The 22285-nt window shown below is 58.4% G+C and overlaps 2 protein-coding genes across 14 annotated transcripts in view; both read left to right on the forward strand.

The window, feature by feature from the left end:
* Positions 1 to 456: 456 nt before the first annotated feature.
* On the forward strand, positions 457 to 2989 carry LOC100340079 (uncharacterized). Of its 8 annotated transcripts, none has more exons than XM_051856720.2 (4): positions 515 to 623; positions 988 to 1312; positions 1509 to 1761; positions 1989 to 2989. In XM_051856720.2, exon 4 carries the CDS (start codon positions 2058 to 2060, stop codon positions 2913 to 2915), a length of 858 nt encoding a protein of 285 aa, XP_051712680.1. In that variant the 5' UTR covers positions 515 to 623; positions 988 to 1312; positions 1509 to 1761; positions 1989 to 2057; the 3' UTR covers positions 2916 to 2989. The 8 variants fall into 8 exon arrangements, with proteins under 8 accessions (XP_008263941.1, XP_008263946.1, XP_051712681.1 ...); XM_008265720.3 differs by having other exon boundaries at positions 988 to 1230; XM_008265719.3 differs by lacking the exon at positions 988 to 1312 and having other exon boundaries at positions 457 to 586.
* Positions 2990 to 16878: 13889 nt separating this feature from the next.
* Positions 16879 to 22285, forward strand: part of HSPG2 (heparan sulfate proteoglycan 2) — a 101834-nt gene continuing 96427 nt past the window's right edge. For all 6 annotated transcript variants that reach the window (XM_051856722.2, XM_070079129.1, XM_051856723.2 and 3 more), the window contains exon 1: positions 16879 to 17049. In XM_051856722.2, coding sequence (XP_051712682.1) covers positions 16987 to 17049 — 63 coding nt within the window. In that variant the 5' untranslated portion in view covers positions 16879 to 16986. The remainder of the gene's footprint in view (positions 17050 to 22285) is intronic.

Consider the following 22285-nt stretch of genomic DNA (forward strand, 5'->3'; position numbering starts at 1 on the left):
CGCTGCCTCCCAGGGTCTGCATTAGCTGGAAACTGGAATCAGGAACCGGAGCCAGGCTTCAGATCCAGGCCCTCCAGTGTGGGCCGTGGGTGTTCTAACTGCTAGGCGAGCACCCCTGGGCAACGTGGGGTTGCAGGCAGGAGAGGCAAGAAGGCAGGAGAGCGTTATGTCCCTATGCCCATGGATGGGCCAGCTGCAGGGACAGCACTTGAGACTTGATACCTGTTTGCTGCTGACCCAGGGAGATAGGAAAAGAAATTGATGCTGACCACAGCAAGCAGGAATTATGTTTGGGCTAGCATAGAACTTTCTGGCTCTCAGCATAATTAAACCCGAGGAAAACAACAAGGAACTCTGGACCACGGCCACCCCAGCCTCATTTCAAAAATAGAGCCCATCTGTCCCAGCAGGCTTAAAGCGGCGCTGGCCCTGAGGCAGGGGCCTGACCCGCATGACCCTGGAGGCCCCTCCCAGCTCTAGGATTCCATGATTCTATGACATGGCCAGCAGTCTGGAGTGGCGGCATGAGGGTATCCCCAGTGGAGAGCAAGAGGAGGTCTAAGTCATCTACCTCCCAAAAGACAGAGTGAGAGGGGAGAGGGCCCAGCAGCCAGGCAGGGAGGGTAGGTCCCATGGGCTCAGCCCTCAGTCGCCTCCTGCTTGTCCAAGGGCGGAGATGGGGTGGGGTTGGACCAGGGAGGGAAGAGGCCCTGGGTATGGACATTCCACCCATTTCAGACCCAAAGGACAAGGGCAGCTGAGGGGCTGTGGGCTGCGAGAGGGGCAGGCAGCTGTTTTCTGGGCGGGATGAGCGCAAATCCTCCTCTTTCGCCAGGCAGCCATGGAGAATCAGCAGCGAGCTGGCAGTAGCCAGAGAGAGAAGTCCGAACGTTCCTTTGGGCAGGGGTGGGGGAAACGTGGGAGGGTCAGGACTGGGGGACCAAAGGGGACAACAGGGACTCCCCTGCCCTGGTTGTGTCCGAGCAGGCCCGGGGATAAGAGGAGTTAAACAGACCAGGCACTTCTTCGGCCTGGGCGTGTCTTGGGCTCCAGAAATGCCCACTTTGGGACGAGGAGAAGTGGGAACCCCACAGCCCCTCCTCTTGTGAGATGACTCAAAGGGGATCGAGGCCAAAGAACTTGAAACCTTCTGGTCCTGCCGGCCCAGCCCGGAGTTGCCCTGTCACATCGGCTGCTCCTGCTCTCCCTTGGGCCTCCCCCGAAGCCCAGGTCAGCAGGGTTACCGATTAGCTAGCACCCCTCTCCATCGACCTTCTCCCCACGGGCGCCCCCATGCAGTCAGGCAAAGCAGGTATGCTGGGAACTCATGGCCAGAAGACTGGGAGGGGGGCCAAGGTCACCCGTGACAACACAGCATTGTCTGTCGGGGGCCACCGGACATACCCCAGACAGGACCCTGGCACCCGCACCCCCGCACTGACAAGTTGAGTCATCATAGGCAAGTCACGTCATCTCTCTGAGCCTCAGTTTCCCCATCTGTCAACCAGGACTGGGACAGTCAGAACTACCCCTTGCCGTGTGGCGGGCAGCGAATGAGTCCCTGTGAGAGCTGCAGGGAGGGGCTGAGCACACGGGGGCACGGGGGCAGCGGTGACGCGCAGACGCGCTGTTCTAGCGTGAGGGTGCGTTGCTCAGCTGGTTAGCTGCTTGAGATTACCGAAAGCCCATCTCTGCTTGGAATTTCGCCGTTAGAGATTCAGTCCTTAGTCCCTGTGGTCTGCTGGAGCCCCAGCTTCAAAGGTGAATAAGAATTTCAGAATGTGGGCTAGAGTGAAAAGAAAAGACACAGCCCTGTTTTTCTCCATCGCCTGAGGGTCTTTACTTCCTCCTGGTTTCCTTCCTGTTCTTGGAAGAAGCGAGGGTGGGGAGAGGGAGCGAGGCCGGACTTCCAGGGGACACCTGGGGAGGAAGCCTCTGGGGCAGGTGGCAGGGAGCCCCTGTGAGCTGATCTGACTCTCTCCTCCCAGCCCAGGCAACTCACCCTGATCTGTCCAGTCGGGACAAAGTCGTGAAGCTTGATCCGTCCAGCTGGGACAATGTCTGGACGCCAGGTGAGCCACTCCAATGCTCACAGCCGCTTGAGGCAGCCCTACAACGCATCCTTTCCAGCCCGAGCTCCAGGCTGGACCCAGAGCCCCAGCCTGAATGGGGCGAACAGCCTCAAGCGCCCACGCACCCCGAGTGGCTCCGAGTTCAGCAGCTGCAGCAGCCACTCGGATCGCTCCTTCAACCCCGGCTCCCCCAGACTCCCACTGCGGAAGATCTGCATGGGCCGGCCCTACAACTCCAAGTGCGTGGAGACAAGCCACCTGGCCAGCCACCGCAACGTGGCCAAGAAGCCCGCCTACCGCAGCAGCCCCCACTGCCTCCTCTGCACAGACCGTCCCTCGGACCCTTCCAGCCCCACGTTCCTGGACCAGCTCATCAAAGGCATCAACTACCTGGACCGATCCACCAACGCCTTCTATAACAGCTGCCCCAAGTCGCTGAGCCTGCCCAGACTTGCAGCCAACTACCTGGAGCGAGCCGCCAACTCTCTTTACCTGGACCACCTGGAACAATCTGCACCACGCACTTACTCCAGCCCCAGCGCCAGTGTGCCCTGCCCAGACACCAGCACCCCCAGCACCCCCAGTACCTGCATGGTGCCGTCCCCTAGGGGTGCCAGCGCTCTGCAGTGCCTGGGCGAGCCCAGCACCCCGAGCTGTCAGTGCCAGCCTCCTTACCGGAGCCTCACCCCCGTGTTACCCCAGAGGTCAGGTATAAAGCTGCCTGAGATCCCTTTGTTTGGCAACGGGCTCTTTTCATTAGGTCGGCTGCCCAAGTTCTGGGAAGCAATCCGCTCAGGCTGGAGCGCCCCCGAGCCCATCCCCAAACCCTCTAGCTGGTGGTGACCTTGACACCCTTTGTGAAATGGACACATGTCCACCAGGCTGCAGTTGTGGAAAATAAAGTGTCTGTGGCAAAATGCTCTTTCCAAGGCGCTGCAGGGGAGGGGAGAGGAATGGCCGCTCGGATTGGGGGCTGCAAACCTCAAGGGCGTCACTGCACAGTTACACGTGTGAACGGGGCTGGTGGCGGCTGGGCAGTGTGCAGACTGCGAGTCGCGAGGGACGGCTTGGTCTGCACCCAGCTCTCAGTGGTGGTACCGTCTTTAAGAGAGAGCCAGAGGATTGATTTTTCTAAGGCAACAGCAAATTCAACAATGTCACGGTGCTCTGTGAGCTGAAAAGAGTAGTTGTGGTGAGGGGGGAGGTCTCGGTGCCGCAGCTGGGACACCACTTGGGACACCCACATCCCTGAATTTGAGTCCAGCTCCACTCCTGATTCCAGCTCCCTGCTAGTGCACACCCTCGGGTCCCTGCCACCCACGTGCATGAACCAGCAGATGGAAGATGTCTGTCTTTCTGCCTTTCGTATAAATAAATCAATTTTTTTAATTTAAAAATTTGCCCTTAAAAAAGTACTTTGAGGCTGAGAGTGAAGCCTGCAGTTCTCAGGAATCTCGAATGGGCCACTGAGGTAGGGGCAGGGGGAGGAGCCTCTCTTGGCCTCAGTTTCCCCATGTGGAGAAACAGACCGGCCATTCCCTCCCAGTCCCTCCTGCCTTCCCAGGATTGCTGATTGTAGCACAGTCCCCTGGGAGCAGAACAACAGCACGCTCATGCGGTAGGAACAGTTCTGGATGCCCACGGCGTCCAGAGCTAGGCCTGGGCCCAAGCCAGGAGCCAGGGACTCCATGCGCTGCTCCCACCTATGTGACAGGAAACCCAGCCAGGGTCTGCACGGCAGGAAGTCAGAGTCAGGAGCCAGAGCCGGGAATTGAACCCAGCTGCTCTGCTGCGTCCTCACCGGTGGCTTCCCTGCTAGGCCCACACCTGCCCTGCGTTCTGAGAACGTCACACCTGCTGATCCTGTTAACGTGAGCTATCGATGACCAGGGCAGAGGGCAGACAGAGAGAGGGCTCTGGTGGCTGGCGCGAGAGGAGTTAGGACAGGCCGCCAGGCAGAGTCGCGGCCAGCAAGGTGAGCCTTCTGGGACGTCTCTGAACAGTGATTCTGCCTGGGCCAGGCAAGAGCCGGAAGGGTTGGAATGAGTGAGTCCCTTTGTCCCTCGGCCTTGCTTGCTGATCTTGCTGATGGGATCTGGCAGAATGTTCCCTCGGCCACAGAGGGCTCGAAACCTTCAGAGACCCCGCTGATTCGGGTGCTGGGAAACCAGCCCCCAGCTGCCCACCATCCTGGAGACCAGGATCCCAGCCTAGTCCAGCCTAGTTCTGCCCTGAGACTGTGAATACACTGCTCCCCACTCCAGGCTTTTGCTTCGCCAGCTGGAACATGGGTGCAGCAGCTTTGCTGACCTCTAAGGGCCCCCAAGACCCTGATGTTTCTGAGATCCTCCTCCTGGTCCCAGGCCAGGCCTGGCGCCTCCTTAAGAATCAAGAGTCCCCCACCCCAGGACTCAGGCCTCCTCCCCAGGCTGCCCAGGGGCCATTTCTGTGTGGTTACAAACTTCAGACCCAGTCCATATTGCTGAAACTCTCCTGTCTCCTTGGCAACGTGCAGGCCAATAGCAAGTCAGAGTGTGGAATGGGGCAGACCTTGAGACAATGCAGAAGGCCCACAAGGTTCCTGGGTGCTTAGAGACCATGCTCTGCTGTGGCCTGGACCCTCTGTCCCTACAACTATCCCCACCGTGAGCTCACCATGATGGTCCCAGGACAGGAAGAAGGAAGGCACCAAACCCCTGGCCCATGGAATTCATCCCTACTCCAATTCCATCTCTGGGGGACAAGGGAGCCTCCCTGGGCCCAACTCAGCATGCAGCACAGCCCCTTCTCTGTCTCTTGCACCCCTTGCCTCCCCAGGGAGAAGACTTTGGTCTTAGTCTAATGGCTCCTGACTCCAACAGCGACCTGTTCCCCAGGTGAACATGCACAGGAATGCAGCTTGTTAGAATCCAGTTCGATCCAGTTCAAGAGATGGTTCAAGAGTGACCTGATTCCTAAGCCCTCTGCCTGGTGACTCAAAGCCATCCCCTTCCTGTTCCAGGTCTGTGTTTCCTGCCTCTGGGAGATGCCCCCTTCCAAATGGTCTGATTTCTCCCAATTAAAGTGTAAGATGCTTGCTTAGGACACTGCTGTTGAGGTTTGCAGCATCTAGCTCAGTTCTGGCTCACAATAGGGGCGCAGTTTTTATACTAACATTGGTTACAAGGAGGCCGGCGTCGTGATGCAATGTGGTATGCCACTGCCCGAAATGCTGGCGTCCCATATGGGTGCCAGTTCAAGTCCCAACTGTTCTGCTTCCAATCCATCTCCCTGCTAATGTGCCTGGGAAGGCAGCGGAAGATGGCCCACGTGCTTGGGCCCTGCCACCCTCATAGGACACCCAGATGGAGTTCCAGGAACGCTGGCATCCCAAGCAGCAGCTTAATCGGCTTTGCCACAGTGCCCATTGCCAACATGAAGCTCGTGACTTTGTGCCAAGCCTTGTTTTAAGTGCTCTGTGTGTATTAACTCATTTAAGCCTCAAATCAATTCTTTAAGGAAAACACTATTATTGCTATTTTACAGTTGAAAAAACAGGCCCTGGGGCCAGTGCTGTGGTGTAGCGGGTAAAGCAGCCGCCTGCAGTGCCAGCATCCCATATGGGAACCGGTTCAAGTCCCGGCTGCTCCACTTCCGATCCAGCTCTCTGCTATGGCCTGGGAAAGCAGTGGAAGATGGTCCAAGTGCTTGAGCCCCTACACCTGCATGGGAGACCCAGAAAAAGCTCCTGGCTCCTGGCTTCAGATCAGCCCAGCTCTGGCCGTTGCAGCCATCTGGGGAATGAACTAACAGATGGAAGACCTCTCCCTCTCTCTCTCTCTCTCTCCCTCTTTCTCTCCCCCCTTTCTCAAATGAATTTTTTTTTTTTTGGACAGGCAGAGTGGACAGTGAGAGAGAGAGAGAAACAGAGAGAAAGGTCTTCCTTTGCCGTTGGTTCACCCCTCAATGGCCGCCACGGCGCACCACGCACCCGTGCGCAGCCCGCGCACCACGCTGATCCGAAGCTAGGAGCCAGGTGCTTCTCCTGGTCTCTTATGCGGATGCAGGGCCCAAGCACTTGGGCCATCCTCCAATGCACTCCCTGGCCACAGCAGAGAGCTGGCCTGGAAGAGGGGCAACCGGGACAGAATCCAGTGCCCCAACCGGGACTAGAACCTGGTGTGCCGGTGCCGCAGGCAGAGGATCAGCCTATTGAGCCATGGCGCCAGCTAAATGAATTTTTTTTAAATAATAAAGCAGTGGAAGTTGTGGTGCAGCAGATCAAGCACCACTTAGGATGCCCACATCCCGTATCACACCACCAGTTCAAGTCCCAGCTGCTCCATTTCCACCCCAGTTCTCTGCTGCTGCACCCAGCAGGAAGCAGCCAATGATACGCCAAGCACTTGAACCCCTGCCACCCACATGGGAGACCTGGGTGGAGTCCTGGCTCTTGGCTTTGTCCTGGCCCAGCCCCAGCTGTTACAGGCATTTGAGAGTGAATCAGAGGATGGAAGATCTCCCTCCCTTTCTCTCTCTCCCTCCCTCTCCCTATCACTCTGCTTTCCAAATAAATAAATAAACAAACAAATAAATCTTTTTTATAGGCTTTAGTATTTAAAAATTCTTTCAAAAATGAATTAAGATAAAGTGCATGGAAGACAGCGGCTCTTCGAACACTGGCAGCTGGCCTTGTTATTACAGAGTAGCGGGTGCAGAGCGTGCACTCAACAACAATAATTACCTCCAGGACTACCCGGTGTGGCTCTGCAAATACCCTCGGTGTGCCCCTGGTGACTACACAGGTCATTATAGGGTCTCCTAGGTGCTTAGATGAGGTTTGCGCATCGGTGGGGATTAGATTACACCCTACAGGGACAGAATCTCTGCCCTTGGCCCACAGGAGAGAGCCTCACTGCTCACCAATCCCTTCCACGGGTTCCCTTGCGAGCGAGAGAAGCGCCCCTGGAGAGGCCACAGGAAGTCCCCCACGTCCACAGTCCAAGCCGTGCATCTGCACAGTCCGTGTAAACAGGAAGCAGCACTCTGGCAGCAGAACAATGCCGCAGCCTGCTGGGACGTCCCCCTGCACCGAGGAGCAGCCGAGGTGTCCCGTGGCTGAGGAAGGCTGTTCACGCCACAGGTGACTGGGCACCCACGCCGTGTGCCAGGTAGGCTGCCGTGGCCTGAAGCTCTCAACCCTTCCCACTGCCAGGCTGCATTTTACTACCCCATTTTGCAGAAGGGAAAACTGACACACGGAGCGAGAAGTGGCTGACCCCACCCCTGGAGAGCTGGGATTCCAACCCAGGGCTCTGCCCTCAGCCAAGGCCCTTCCACCCAAAGTGCAGTTTCTATCTTGATATTTATCGAATGGGTTCCAAGAGAAAGGGGTACTTGGCCTCCAAAATATACAAGCAAGGTGGCATTTTCATTGAAAAAAAAATTCATTTCATTTATTTGAAAAGCACAGTGACAGATTGAGAGAGGGAGAGAAATAGTTCTCCCATCCACTGATGACCACAATAGCCTGGGCTGGGCCAGGCTGAAGCCAAGAGCCTGGAACTCCTTCCAGGACTTCCACGTGGGTGCAGGGGCCCACGCACTTGGGCCATCTTCCACTGCTTTCCCAAGCACATTAGCAGGGAACCAGATGTGGTCGTTTTCAAATAGATAATCTAGCATCACTATTTTATGATTCTAGAAACTAAATGAAGCCTGAAAAAAAAAAAAGATTTGGGGCCAGCGTTGTGGTGTAACGGGTTAATCCACTGGCTGCAATGCCAGCATCCCATATGGGTTCGGTTCAAGTCTCAAATGCTCCACTTCTGATCCAACTCCCTGTTAATGCACCTGGGAAAGCAGAGGAAGATGGCCCAAGTTCTTGGGCCCCTGCATCCATATGGGAGACCCAGATGAAGCTCCTGGCTCCTGGCCTCAGCCTGGCCCAGCCCTCCTGGCCATTGTGGCCATTTGGGGAGTAAACCAGTGAATAAAAGATACCTCTCTCTCTCTCTCTCATCTATCTATTTATCTTTCTTCTCACTCTCTGTAACTCTTTCAAATAAATAAAAAAAGTTAATCTTAAAAAAAAAGATTTATTTGTTTGAAAGGCAGAATGACAAAGACAGGGGAAGAGAGAGAGGGAGAGAGAGATCTCCCACACGCTAGTTCACTCCCCAAATGGCTACAACAGCCAGGGCTGGGTGAGGCCAAAGCCAGGATCCTAGAACTCCATCCCGGTCTGTAATGCGGATGGCAGGGGCCCAAGGGCTTCTTCGGCAGCATCTTGTGTGGCCTTTCCAGGCACAACAGCAGGGAGCTGGATTGGAAGTGGAGTAGTCAGGACTCGAACCCGTGCTTAGGTATGGGATGCTGGTATCACAGACTGTGGCTTAACGCCCTGCACCACCACACTAGCCCTGGCTTTTTGTCTTGACCAAGATGCATGCACGAGAGACAAACTCATCCCGTTCTTGATGTGCTCCTCCCCGAACCTTTCCTAGCGAACCCAGGCCTCTGCGGTCTCAGCCCACCTGTCCCGGAGCCCCTCGGGCTCCCCTGCTGCCTCTCCCATCTGCACACAGCTTACTGTACTGGGAAACACACAGCCAGGGGTGGTGGCACCCCCACCCCAATGGCATCCTCAATGCCCTCTTGGAAGTTGAAATCTGCGGGAGAAGCAAAGGGCCGGGGCTGTGGGCTGGGCCTGAGCTGGTGGCACCATTTTTGGCAAATTCTTTAACAGCCCCCCAGGCCCCTCCCAACAGGGTAGGAATTTCTGGTGAACAATTGAACAAAGCCGGGAACTTGGAGGGAGAAGGCACAGGACATTCCAAAAGGATTTCTCTCAAGCCCCAAAAGACAACAGGCAGGAACACTGCTCACGGCCAAGCAAAGACAAGCATGAAAGAGACGGAAGATCTGCCGGGTAGGAAGGGCAGGGCAGGCCTCCCTCCAAGGAGAAGGAACCAGGGGCCAAGGGTCAGGAGGCCCAGGCAGGAGGCCCCTCTCTGCCGCTGTGTCCTTGTAAAAGCCACTCTACCTCTCTGGCCTCGGATCTGTGGTCCTGAAAACCGAGGGAGCAGGGCCTAAGCGGCTGTGTGGGATGCCAGCACCCCGTTCGCAGTGCCTGGCTTGCAGGCCCAGCCCGGCTCTCTATCCCAGCTTCCTGCTAACACACACCCTGGGAAGCAGGGGTGAGGGCTCAGGGAGCTGGGTCCCTGCCACCCACGTGGGAGACCTGATCGAGTTCCTGGCTCCCAGCTGCAGCCTGCCCTAGCCCCAGCCGAGACAGGCACTGGGGGAGTAAACCAGAGGATACTAGCTCATTTCCTCTCTCTGTGTCTCTCAAATAAGGAAAATGAATGTTTTCTTAAAAGATTTGTTTATTGGATCTATCTCTCTGTCTCTCCTTATCTCTCTGTATTTCTGCCTTTTATTTTTTATTTGAAAGATAGAATTACAGAGAGGCAGAGAGAGATCTTCCATCTGCTGGTTTACTCCCCAAATGTTCACATGGCCAGGGCTGGGCCAGGCCGAAGCCAGGGACTAGGAGCTTCTTCCAGGTCTTCCACGTGGGTGGCTGGGGCCCGAGGACTGGGCCATCCTCCACTACTTTCCCAGGCCAGCGCAGAAAGCTGGATCGGAAGTGGTGCATCCGGGACACGAACCAGCACCCATATGGGATGCCAACATCGCAGGCAGAGGCTTAACTTGCTACACCACATCGGTCCCTAAATAAATAATTTTATAAAGAGAAATATTACGTGCAAATATTAGTGCTATTTAAAGTACCTGTTCCACAAATTGATAATGGTTACCATCTGCAATAAAGAGCATGTACCACAAAAGAAATGTTTGCCTCCAACACGGAATGAGCATTGCTGGGAGAAAAAATGTCAGCTGAGCTAGAAGTGCTTACACACTGGAGCAAGGTCCTTATCACAGTCCCAGCAAATAAACACTCTGGGGACTGGCATCCGTCCACCGGGCCGCGTCTAGGTAGCCCTGGTCTTTACTGATGCACAGAATTGTGTCTACGAAACCAGTTGAGAGAAGCAAGACACGAAATCGTCCGTGTACGCTGAGCACAGTGACACAGAACGCACACATCCACACAGACAGAGGACGGCCACGGACATTCACGGCGTCCCAGCCCAGCCCCGCGTGGACGTCTTCCAAGCTGCAGCAGGGGCTTAGGAGCAGGAATGTGGGGGGGTGGACGGGGGACCAGGAGAATTCAGCCTGGCTGGAGGGGCGTGGTGGGGTGGGGAGCAGGGGTGGCACATGCGAATGATAAAGACCATGTATGGTCAGCTCAGGAGCCAGGCTGAGTGGAGGCAGGCAGTGTTGGGAGGAACAGTAGTCCTGTGAGAGGTTAAAGGGGTTTCCTACAAAAACAAGCTGTTTCCGTTCTTGAATCTGTTGGGGAAGGTTGGATTAAGCAGGGCTAGGAGGTGGGTTCCGAAGCTTTCCCGAGTCGGTGAAGTCCGAGATAGATGGGTCGGAGTTGGGGGGAGAGCAAGCAGGTGACCCAGGAGGCTGTGTGGGAACCCTGCCCTGGGCCTGGGCTGCAACGTGGGAGCTCAGCAAGAAGGTGATGCCAAGGGAAGACATCAGGAAGGGGCAGGGGGGCCAAATCCAAGGTCACCCTGAGAAGCCTCGCTCTTCTGCCTGGGCAGGGTTGAGAAGAACCTGGGACGGCAGACCTGGGTGTGGCTGTGAATCCCTGGCTCTCCCCCATTCTGGCTGCGTGAACTTAGCAGACTCATCCCTGAGGTCTCAGTTTCCTCGGCTGGAAAGGGGAGGTAATACAATACACTCACTTGGGACCGGCCCTGGTTCAGCAGGCTAAGTGGCTGCTTGCAGACATCAAACGCCCTCAGCACTGGAGGGCCAGTTGAGTCCCGGCCACTCTGCTTCTGATCCGGCTTCCCGCTAATGCCCCTGGAAGGGCAGCAGAAGACAGCCCCAGGACGTGGGCCCCAGCACCTATGTAGGAGACCAGAATGGAGTTCCTGCTCCCTGGCTTTGGCCTGGCCCAGACTTGGCTATGTGATCATTTGGAAAGTGAACCAGCAGATGGAAGATCTTTCTCTCCCTGTCACTCTCCCTCTCTCTGTCACTCTGCCTTTCAAATAAATAAATAAATAAATCTTTTAAAATATGGGGCTGGTGCTGTGGCATAGTAGGTAAAGCTGCTACCTGCAGTGCCAGCATTCCCTATGGGTGCTGGTTCAAGTCTCAGCTGCTCAACTTCTGATCCAGCTCTCTGCTAATGCACCTGGGAAAGCAGAAGAAGATGGTCCAAGTACTGGGCCCCTCACCTACATGGGAGACCCGGATGAAGCTCCTGGCTCCTGGTCTCAGCCTGGCCCAGCCCTGGCCGTTGTGACCATTTGGTGAGTAAACCAGTGGCTGGAAGATTTCTCTCTCTCTCTCTCTCTCTCTCTCTCTCTCTCTCTCTCTCTCTCTCCCTCGCCTTCTCCCTCTCCCTCTCCCTCTCTATAAGTATGCCTTCCAAATAAATCAATCCATCATATGTATACACACACACACACACACACACACACACTTGCTTACTCAGGACTGTGGTAATGATCAAATAAATTACTTTCAGGGGCCAGCACTGTAACATGGCAGGTTTAGCTGTCTCCTGCCACACTAGCATCCCATACAAGCTCAGTTTGAGCCCTGGCTGCTCCACTTCAGATCTAACTTTGTGCTGACGCAGCTGGGAAAGCAGCAGCAGATGGTTCGAGCGCTTGGGCCCCTGCCACCCACACGGGAGACCTGAATGGAGCTCCAGGCTCCTGGCTTCGGTCTGGCCCAGCTCCAGCTATTGAGGCCATTTGGGGAGTGAACCAGTAGATGGAAGCGCGTGCTTGCTCTCTCTTTCTCTTCCTCTGTAACTCTACCTTTCAAATAAATAAATACGAATTTTTTAAAGATTTATTTTATTTGAAAGGCAGGGTTACAGAGAGGCAGAGAGAGAGAGAGAGAGAGAGAGAGAAAGAGAGGTCTTCCATCCGCTGGTTCACTCCCCAAATGGCCCCATGGCCGGAGCTGGTCTGATCCAAAGCCAGGAGTCAGGAGCTTCTTCCAGGTCTTCCCATGCAGGTGCAGGGGCCCAAGCACTTGGGCCATCTTCCACTGCTTTTCCAGGCCATAGAGGAGAGCTGGATCGGAAATGGAGCAGCTGGGACTCCAACCGGTGCCCATATATGGGGTGCTGGCACTGCAGGCGGCGGCCTCACCCGCTATGCCATAGCGCCGGCCCCAATAGATATTTTTAATGATAAAAAATGAATAAATAAGTTACTTTCAGTGTTGACCGGTTGATAAAGCGTTCGTCTTTGTCCTAAGTGCAAACCAGAAGAGGAACATGTACACCACACACAGGGCCTGCACCCACTTGTTCCCTCGCCCAGGGAAAATTCATCTCAGTTCCAGCTCTGTGCCAGGCACTATGCTCTCCATGAAGCCAACAGGGTTGCGCTGTCTCCATCACGCCTCCTAATAGTGGGTGATCTTCAGGGTCCAAAATGCTAAGAGAGATGGCAGCTATGCCAAAGGGGCCTATCCTGGGAGGCCAGGGAGGACAGCTCTGGTGACATGGCACTGAGCTGACCCTGAAGGAGGGGACAGTGATGGGGGTGGGGGGCAGTGCTGGATGGAGAAGGAACAGCATTGCCAGGACCATGTTGGGGAAGGGGCGTGGCTGGAGAGGTGGGCAGGCCCTGGGGGGGGGCTCCCCCCACCTCCATGGGATCTTTCCCTGCTTGCTTAGAACGGCGCCTCACTCCACCCCCCGCACCGCCTCCTTGCTTCCTCTCCTCCATCTCCAGTGCCTTGCACACCAGTTTCTGGGCCCTCAGCCTTCTCTGCCAGTACCTCTTTCCCAACACGGTACGGAAACCCTTGTGGATAGTAGGTGTTTAATTCTAGAGGGGATTTAGGGCCACAGCCAGCCCAGGGAGTGCTCTCACAGGTATTGACAAAGGGTGTCCCCGCTGGGCAGATGGATCCCCTACAACAGGATGTATTACAATCCCGATTTTGCCCACTTGGCTGCACACACTTCTTCAGTGAATAACCTTCCCAACTGCGCGCTGCAGCCCTGAATGGATAAATAAATGAGTGAACAAGGAATGCGAGGAAGCTGAATGAGAAGCCCTAAACCAGAGGAAAGGTTTGGATTGGGAGTGGAACCAGGAGAAGCTGAGTCCTGTCAATTTGGGGGCGACAGACAGGTGAGCCGCAAACCCTAGCTATTGCTTCCAAACACCCCCAACTCCTGTTTTTTTCCAAAGCCAGGCTGAGTGGCGGTTCCTGCCTATCCCAGCTCGCGAAGTCTCGCGCCACTTGAGTAGCTCTGTCCCGTAGGGAAGGGCAAGCACGCTGGGCTCCAAGCCTGGACAGCGCAGATCGGGCACCCCAGGGCTCGCTCAGCCAAGTGCAAAAAGCCCTGCCTCTGCTCTCTTGTAAGCCATATGAGGAGATAGCCAGGGCCGAAACAGAGAACTTGAGTGTATTTATTTACTCAAGACTCCGAGGACCGCAAAACAAAACAGGGCCAGCCAGATGCCTTAGTGGGAAAGAGGGTCAGAGTAGACAGGTTCATGACCACTGGTCAGCTCCCTGGAAACCTTGCTAGCCTGGGGGGGGGGGGGTATTTTCTTGCCCTCTGGGTCAGCCCAACCCCTCCCCGCCCCCACTGGCTCTACCATCTCCCTCCCCACGCTCTTCTAGGAAGCAAGACTTATGGCTCTCACTTCATCTTGACCATGCATCCACAAAGAGCCGCTTGTTCCCCTTTCCCTTCGCTCATGAGCAAATCATCCAAGAAAAGCTCTGGGACTTAAAGGGCCCGAGGTGGGGACCAGACACAGAGGCAGCTCATGAAATGCGATTTGTCACGGATGCTGACCCTCCACCGGCAGGCAGAGCCTCGGAAAAATCCCGCCACCAGGCGGGCCGCTTGCCAGCTCTGAAGTCAGCGGCGTTGGGAGCCTTCCTCATCAGACAGAGAGCTCCTGAGGGCAAGGCTGGACTCCCCCATCAGACTGAAGGTCCTGGACCTGGGGACGCATCTCACCATCAGACTAGGAGCAACACACTGGGTGCACAGGCTGCTCCCCCCCCCAGGCTGGAGCTCCCTGAGGGCAGATGGTGTCTCCTTTTCAGATTAGGAACACAGCCAGAAAAACTGAGAGCAATGGCTGCCACTCATTTGGCGCTTACCACGTTGATTGATATAAAAAGACTACGAGGGAAGTCTCAGCACGATTCTCTTTTGCTACACAAGGAGACTGACACGTGGAGGTTGAAGACCTTGCACAGTTAGAGGTGGGTACTTGGTGCAGCGGCTCAAGTCACTGCTTGGGACACCCGCATCCCATATCCAAGTACTTGGCTACTTTGTTTCCAATCCAGCTTCTTGCTAAGGCACATGCTGGGAGGCAACAGGCAGCTCAAGTGCTTGGGTCCCTGCCACCCACGTGGGACACCCAAAAGGAGCTCCCAGCTCCTGCCTTCGGCTTGGCCGGGCCCTGGCTATTTTGAGCATTTGGGAAGTGAACCAGTGGATGGAAGAGCTCTTTCTCTTTGTGCCTCTCCCTCTCCCCCACTTCTGTCATTCAAATAAAGTGAAATTTAAAAATTAAATAAAAGCCAGTTTTAAAAGAGACTGCACAGCCAGGTGGTGTAGGCAGGGCTCTCCCCCAGACTGTAGAGTGTGAGCACAGAGAGCGTGCCCCCCCCACTCTCCCTGCAATCAGGTTAGGGACCTGCACTGGGGGGGTCTTTCCTCTGCCCACCCCATCTCCCTGTCTGGGATGGCGACAGCCTTAGTCAGGGTTGTGCCTGGAGTCTGGGCTGGGGCCGGGGTTGACGGAACCCTTGAGGACAGAGTTTCTGCCCCTCACAGCTCTGAGCTGGTCCCCAGAAGCAGACCCCTGATGGCAGAGAAGAAGTCAATCTTTCAGAGACAGGGCCTCTATCTGGGGTGGGGGTCCGGATCTCCCAGGGGCTGGGCTGGGTGCCCTCGGAGTGCCCGGAAGCCTGCAGGCCCTATCACAGGGCACACGCCTTCCCAGGGTACCACCCAGCAGGCCGGGCATTTCCTCCTGTCCACAGCTCACCTCACTCCTGGCTGCACACCCAGGCAGGAGCCTCTGGGGCCCAGCAACGCTCGCAGGAAACAATGGAAATTTTGGTTCCTACTCTCCTCCCTCTGTCGTTACTCAGAAGGTCCCTGCCCCCTACACACACACACACACACACACACACACTCTTCTCCACGCAGCCTGCCCTGAACACTGCAGACAGAGGAGGGGGCCCCGCAGCGGTGTGGCCGCCTGTGGCACTGTGATTGACTGCCCTGGCATCTGGAGTGGGCACTTTGGCAGGGGTTGTATCGGGCCTGGGTGTGTGCACGGCTGTGTCACCACAGCGTGGGTCTGGGAGTGCTGTGTACGGAAAATGGTGCAGGGTGGGAAGACAGCCCACTGAGACACTGTGACTAACCCAGGAAAAAACGTCACAAACACAGGCTAGGGCAGGTGTTTGGCCTGGCAGTCAACATACGGTTCAAGAAGCCGGAGTCTCGGGCACTTCTTGTGGTGCGGTGGGTGACGCCACCTCTCGCAATGCTGGTGTTCCGTATCGGAATGGCAGCTGGAGTACCGGCTGCTGCACTTCCAATCCAGCTTCCTGCTTATGTGCCTGGGAAAGCGGCAGAAGGCAGTGGAGGATGGTCCAGGTACTTGGGCCCCTGCTGCCCATCTGGGACACCAGGGTGGAGTTCCTAGCTGCCGACTGAGACTTGGCCCAGCTCTGGCTGTTGCATCCATCTGGGGAGTGAGCCAGCAGCGAGAAGATCTCTCTGTCTCTCTATCTCCTTCTGTTGCTCCACCTTTCAAATAAATCTGAAAATAAATAAATAAATAAATAAATAAACAAACAAACAAACACGGGAAAGTCTAAGGCCCATGTCGGAGCACCTGGGATCAGTGGTGGCTCCCTAACTCCAGCTTCCTGCTAGTGCAGACCCTAGGAGGCAGAGGGATGGCTCTGGTAGTTGACTTCCTGTCATGCTAGCAGGAGACACCGGCAGGGTTCCTGATTCCCGGCCTAACTTCAATGCCTTTGCTGGAGTGAGAAAGAGGTCAGGCAACAGATGGGAGCTCTCTGTTTCTCTGCCTTTCAAATAAAACTCAAGAGGAGTACCCACGGGGCAAGTGCCTGTGAAACTGGTGTTTATGTGCAGTGGCCACCTCACCTGGGCAGGTGCACTTCACAGCATGGGAAGGTGTTCACCTAGTGTGAGGGTTGTTGGTACCCCGAGGCTAACCCGGAGAGTGCTACAGTGTTGCCGGGAGCCAAGGAGCGGTCAGTGCCTGGAACCTGTGAGGTCAAAAGTGGGGGTGCATCGGCAGCGTCAGCGCTGTGCGTAGAAGGTAGAAGGCAGTGGAGGATGGCCCAGGTACTTGGGTCCCTGTCCTCCTGAGCTGCCCGAGGGGTGCGGGAGCCTTGGCGGTGCGCGTGCATGGACGGAGGGCGGGGCCCGGCCGCTCCGCCCCGCCTAGGGCCCCCGGCCCCCGTCCCATCCCTCGCTCCAGGCCGGGTTTGGCCGGGAGCCGGCGGGCCCGCGGTCGCGCGGAGGGGGCTGGGGGCCCAGACAAAGGCCCAGTCGGCTGCGCGGCCGGCTCGGGCGAGCCGAGCCTGGGCCCGGGGGCGGGGCCTGGCGCGCGGGGGCGGGGCCTTGGCGGCGGGGGCGGGGCGGCCGGCCGCGGGGGCGGGGCGGGCCAGGGGAGGGGCGGGGGCGGTGGGAGCGGGCCGCGCCGTCCCGAGGACTCCCGAGGCCAGCGAGCGGGCGGCTGCGGGCGGCGCCGAGCGAGCGAGCGAGCGACGGAGCGGCGCGGGCCTGGCCATGGGGCGGCGGGCGGCGGGCACGCTGCTGCTGGCGTTGCTGCTGCACGGGCGGCTGCTCGCGGTGAGTGTGCGGGGCGGGGGACGGGGGACGCCTGCTCGCCGCGCCCGCCAACTTGTCGGAGAGGCGCCCGAGACTGTGCGGCCAGGACTCCGGCCCGGGGCGGTGGCGCTGCCTCTCCCGGGATCCCGCGAGCTGGCACCGGCCGGCGCCACTCTGCGGCATGGGTCTGCCCCGGGGCGGGAGGGGGGCGCCCCAAGGGGGACCCTGCGTGGGCCTGGAGGCGGGGCCGGCCTCGTGGGAGTGCGTGGGGCACCCGGCCACGTTGTCGAGTCTCGGGAGTCGCACTGGTCCTGGCCCGACCTGCCAGCCCCAGGGACCGCGCGGAGAAACTTGGAGCAGGGTGGGAACTTGGCAGGAGGCGAGAACCCTTTTCTGGGCCAACTTGGCAGAAGGCGCAGTCGGTGGTGATGAGGACCCTGTCGGTCCTGGCCGGAACTTCACCACGCTGTCCTCTTGGGGAGCTCGTAGCCAGGCAGACGCAGGGAGAGAACTTTGGGGCCGGGACTGCGGCTTGCTGGGACTCCCGGGACCCTGGAGTCAGGCAGCGCCGAGCTGGATCAGCCGCTGCCCTTGGCCTGAGCACCTGTGTGACCTCCGGCAAGCGGAGGCTGGCTCCACGTGGGTAAAGGCTCGCAGGGTGTAGCCGCCGGCTGCTTGCTGGGCTCTCCCCCTCCCTGGGACCCGAGTTTCCCCAGCTTCCCTCCTCCCGGGTCTGCTGGGTGCAGGGGAGGCCCCGCCCTGCAGCCCAGTCCCCGGCTCTGAGCTTAGATGGGCCCACACAGAGGAAGAGAGAATTCCTGGGCTCAGGAATTCCAAGGCCTGGAAGGCAGTTGGTCCTGAGAGGCCCCGAGGACCGGAGTGATTTCCAGGAGGGCTGGGCTGGGCAGGGTCAGTGGGCAGGGAGCTGGTGGCAGATGTGGGTGGGAGCCCATGTGGCCTGCCACAGAGCGCCCACTCACTCTCTTTGAGGTGCCCCTGGACAGTCCTCGGCCCTGCCCGCCCCTTCTCAGAAGGACCGCGTTCTCACTGAGCTGGCGTTTACTCAGCGACTCCCTGTCACCTCTACCCTCATTCAGGACTTGCTAACCCCCCACCCAGACCTGACCCCTCACTGCCTGCCCCTCCCATCCAGCACGCGCCTCCCCTGCCCACGCCCCAGCCGGGGGCCTCCTCGTTCCTCCTCTCAGCCTCTCACCCTGTTACCCGGACGCACGCAAGCAGGGCCGTCCGTGTGGTCCCATTGCGTTGACCCAAACTTGGAGTGCTGATGCTGACCTTCGCTTTCCCCACGGCACCAGCCTGGCCGCTGCATGGCTTGCACAGCCCAAGGTCATTCCTGACCCCCCTCTCCTGCACCCCAATAAGAGGCTCCTAGGTGCAGGGGCTGTGCAGTGGCAGGAGAGGTGGGTGGGGCTGCTGGCTTATAGAAATTCCTGGACGGCCTGTCATCTCTTTCCCTTGTTCATTCAACAGATTTTCATTGAGTAACATTTTCCGTGACAGTCGCTGGGAGTGCAGGGGTTCAGTGACTGGGCAGATGCGTGCCAAGCGCCTACCGTGCACCTATGTGCGGTGGAAGGCGGTGGTGGTGTATGGGTGAGCCCGGACAGGCCCGCCTGCACCTTCTGAGGACTTGGCTGGGACAAGGCCACCCCAGCAGCCACACTGAGGTCGTCACGGCCCCACCCCAGGCTGCTGGTGAGGGGCTGGAAAGCGCTTGGCCTCTGGAGTCCTCTCAAGGTTGAATCCCGCTCTGACATTTTCTAGCTACATCAGCTGGGACAGGTTCCTCTCTGTGAGCCTCAGTTTCCACATCTGTAAAATGGGGGCGAGAAGTTTATCGTGAACCTCCAGCGCGATCAAGTTCCTAGCTGTGTCCCAGCAAGCCCCGGGCTCCTGCTTGCCCACTGCCCTTGATCTGTTCCACTCATGTCTGCAGGTCAAGAGTGAGTGGGGGAGGGATGGACACAAGAGCAAATAACGTGGGCCTTAGACCCCAGTGGTTGGTGCTTGAGTGCGGGAGTAATTTCAGTTCTTAGGTGGTGGGGAGTCAGTCTGGGGGAGGGGCTGGGCCACGGTGACTCAGGACCCCCCTTGGCCTGGTGGCCCCTTTTCTTCCTGCTGGGGGGAGATCTCGGCCTTTCCTTCCTGGGGGCCGGCCCTGCCGGAGACAGGAACCCCGTGGGGCCACCGTGGTAATTAGCCATGTTTTCCAGACCGAGGAGGGAAGTCACCCAGATACCTGCTTCCTGCCTCGGCTGGATTTCCTCACCGGGGCGGCTGCCCGCCCGGCCGCTGGCAGGAGCTGGAGGGGCCTCCCCTTCCTGGCCTCCCCTCTGTGCGGGGCTGGCTGCCCTGCCCCCCCATGCAGCTCCCCTGGCTGCTCTGGATCAGGAAGGGTTGTGAGTGTGTCCCAGGGGGTCCCGGAACAAGGGCAGGCCGCAAGTCCTCCACAGGCGGGGGCAGAAAGCGGGGCCCCCTCAGCTCTTAGGCCACGCTCCCTCCTTCCATCTGAAGAGTTGTCTGGTCTCAGCCTGGCTTGGCCCAGGCCTGTTCCCCAGCTGAGTGCAGGCAAGTTAGGATCTGTGGGTCTGAGGCCCTGCCCGAGACCAGTGGCAGGTAGGTGGCAGGAGGTGACTGAGTGCAGGCTGGGGAGGTGTGGGAGCACGATGGGGGGGGGCGGGGCTGGGGGGGTGCGGTGCAGCTGATGGCAGCATTGTGGGGATGTGTGAGCCCAGTGCCCGCTGTCTGCGAGGCGCCGCGTTCCCCCCATCCCCACTCGGGCTTGCGTCGGCACCTCCCCTGTGGCTCAGAGGCACGTCCCAGCCCCTGAGCTAACTCAGCCCACAGGCCCTGCGGCATGTGGCTGCCCCACTCCCCGTCTGCCCTCCAGCGTTCCGCCGTCTCACTCGCCTCCAGCCGGGCCAGTCTTTGCTTCGCCAGCGTGTCAGCCACACTTCCACCTTAGGACCTTTGTGTGTGCCCTTTCTCTGCCTTGTCCCTGAGCGTCCTCCATCTCAGAGCCCAGCTAGTCTGCCTGTCACACTGTCCCCTTATGCTTGTCACCGTCGGACCTGTGTTTATGTGTTGATCCGTCCCCTCGCTCCCCCACTTAGGCTGCCTGGGAGCGGGGCCTCCCCTGTTTGTGTTTGCTGCTGGAGTAGCAAGTGCTCAGGCATCTGTGTGTTGAGTGTGGTGAGCGGTAGACGCAAAGCAGAGGAAAGTGAGGCCCAGAGAAGCCATGGAACTTGCCCCATGATTGACACAGTCGCAAACTCGGGGCTCCCACCCACTGCTCTCCCTCTCGTAGTGGGTCATCAGTAGATGACGGTGCACCTTGTCCCGGACGTTGAGGAAAGCAGGCACTGTGGTCCCAGGAGCCCTGGGACGTCCGTCCCCAGCAGGGAGCAGCAGGGCCGGGCCTGACTGGAGGCACACAGGTGCAGGATGGGTGTGCCGGGGGCCCCGGACGCCTGTGCTGGCGGGAGCCTGGGAGCCAGCCTCTGGCTGTAGGTTTGTTACTTAATCTCCTCATCAGATCTTCCCTGAGACTCTACAGACAGTTGGATTAATCCGAGGGCTTTCGGGCGTGAGTGGGCCAGGCCAGGCCCTGCGCTGGGCGGGAATGGAGGACCTGCGGGCGGGGAACGGGAGCTCTGTGGCCTGGTCACCCTGTTTGGAGCTGCACTGGCCTTGCTGGCTGTTCCGTAGAACCGGAAGCTCGGGATGGGTCTGCAGAGGCTTCGGGGCTTGGGGTGGGCGTCCCAGGAGAGAGGGCAGGAGGGACCACCTGGATGTGGGAGGGCCTGGGCTGACAAAGGCCACTTGGAGGCCCAGATGTGCGTCCTGGATGCGCAGACCCCTTGAGGCATGTGGGAGGGGCTCCCCGCTCTCCCCGGCTGTCCTCTTCCCCACTCAGGTCCCAGCTGTGAGGGGGTCCGGCTGCAGGAGGAGGGGCCCACACAGCCCACTGCCCAGCACCTCCGTAAGGCGTGCTTGACCTCTGGCCCTCCCAGGACCGCCCACCCTGGCCTTCCTGGCTCCCATTCCTGCCCCTGCCTGGAAGGGGAGGCCTGGCTGAGGGTCTCGGCCCCGCTGGAATGCTGCCCCGGCCTGGGCCTTGGCCTCTTTGGCCCTGCCACCCCCTCCTGCTCCCTGGGTCTGGCTGGGGCCCGCTGCCCCAGTGCCCAGAGCTGGCTGACTGAAACCCAGAAGTATGCGTGGAACTCACTTCGCGGGGAGCCGCCAGCCTCGCTGCCCAGCCTGGTGGCGTCCGTCGGGGCCGTGTCAATAGCAGTCTTGAGAGGGGAGTGGCTCGCGGCTGCCGGGGGTGGCTGGGCGGGGGGCGCCGTCATGAAAGCCCAGAGCACAAGGTGGCTCTTTGAGGCCTGGGAGTGTGGGGCCTCCGTGTCTCGGTGCCACCAGAACCCTTCTGCGCTGTCTCTGTGCCGCGGGGACCACAGAGCATCCCGAGATGTCCTGGGCACCGGAGCCTTCCCCGGGTATGGAGGCGGCTGCCCCGCGCTCTGGATTTTAGGAGTGTCTGGTGCACAGAGACTTGCTGTGTGTGTTGAATGAATGAGTGAACAAATGATGTAACCAAAGCCTCCTGCAGGTGTGTGTTCAACTTCACTTAACAAATACTCAGGGAACATAGGACCTGCTCTAGGTGTTGAGGTCACGGCAGAGAACAAAAAAAAAAGTCACAGTCCCTCTCCTCCTAGAACTTGCACTGCAGCCAGCACAGGAAGACGGACCATAAATAAAGTATGTCAGGTGGTGAGAAGTGCTCAGCAGGGAAAATAAAGCTCGGAAGAGGTTAGAGAGCAGGGAGGGGTGGGGTCGGCAGGAGAAACCCTGATAAGATACCATTGGTGCAGGAGATCTGAAACCAGCCCTGCTGATACCGAGGGAGAGGGCCTCCCAGGCACAGGGAGCAGCCAGTGCAAAGGCCCTGCGGTGTTTGTGGGAAAGTGAGGAGGCCCTTGTAGCTGGACCCCATGAGGGAGGGAGAGTGTGGCAGGTGCAGGCACGCGGTTTCCAAGCCTCAGCCTTGGAAAGGGCCATGGCTCTGCCTCTGATGAGAGGAGAAGCCACTGAAGGTGCTGGTGTTTCACAGCATTGCTCTCGCGTGGCAACGGGGATGGGGCAGGTCAAGGGCACAGGCAGGAAGTTCATAACCCAGGCCAGAGCACATGGGAGCTCGTGTTTGAATCCTGACTGTGCCGTGCGTGAA

The sequence above is a fragment of the Oryctolagus cuniculus genome, chromosome 7 (assembly GCF_964237555.1).
Source record: "Oryctolagus cuniculus chromosome 7, mOryCun1.1, whole genome shotgun sequence".
NCBI classification, from domain to species: domain Eukaryota; kingdom Metazoa; phylum Chordata; class Mammalia; order Lagomorpha; family Leporidae; genus Oryctolagus; species Oryctolagus cuniculus.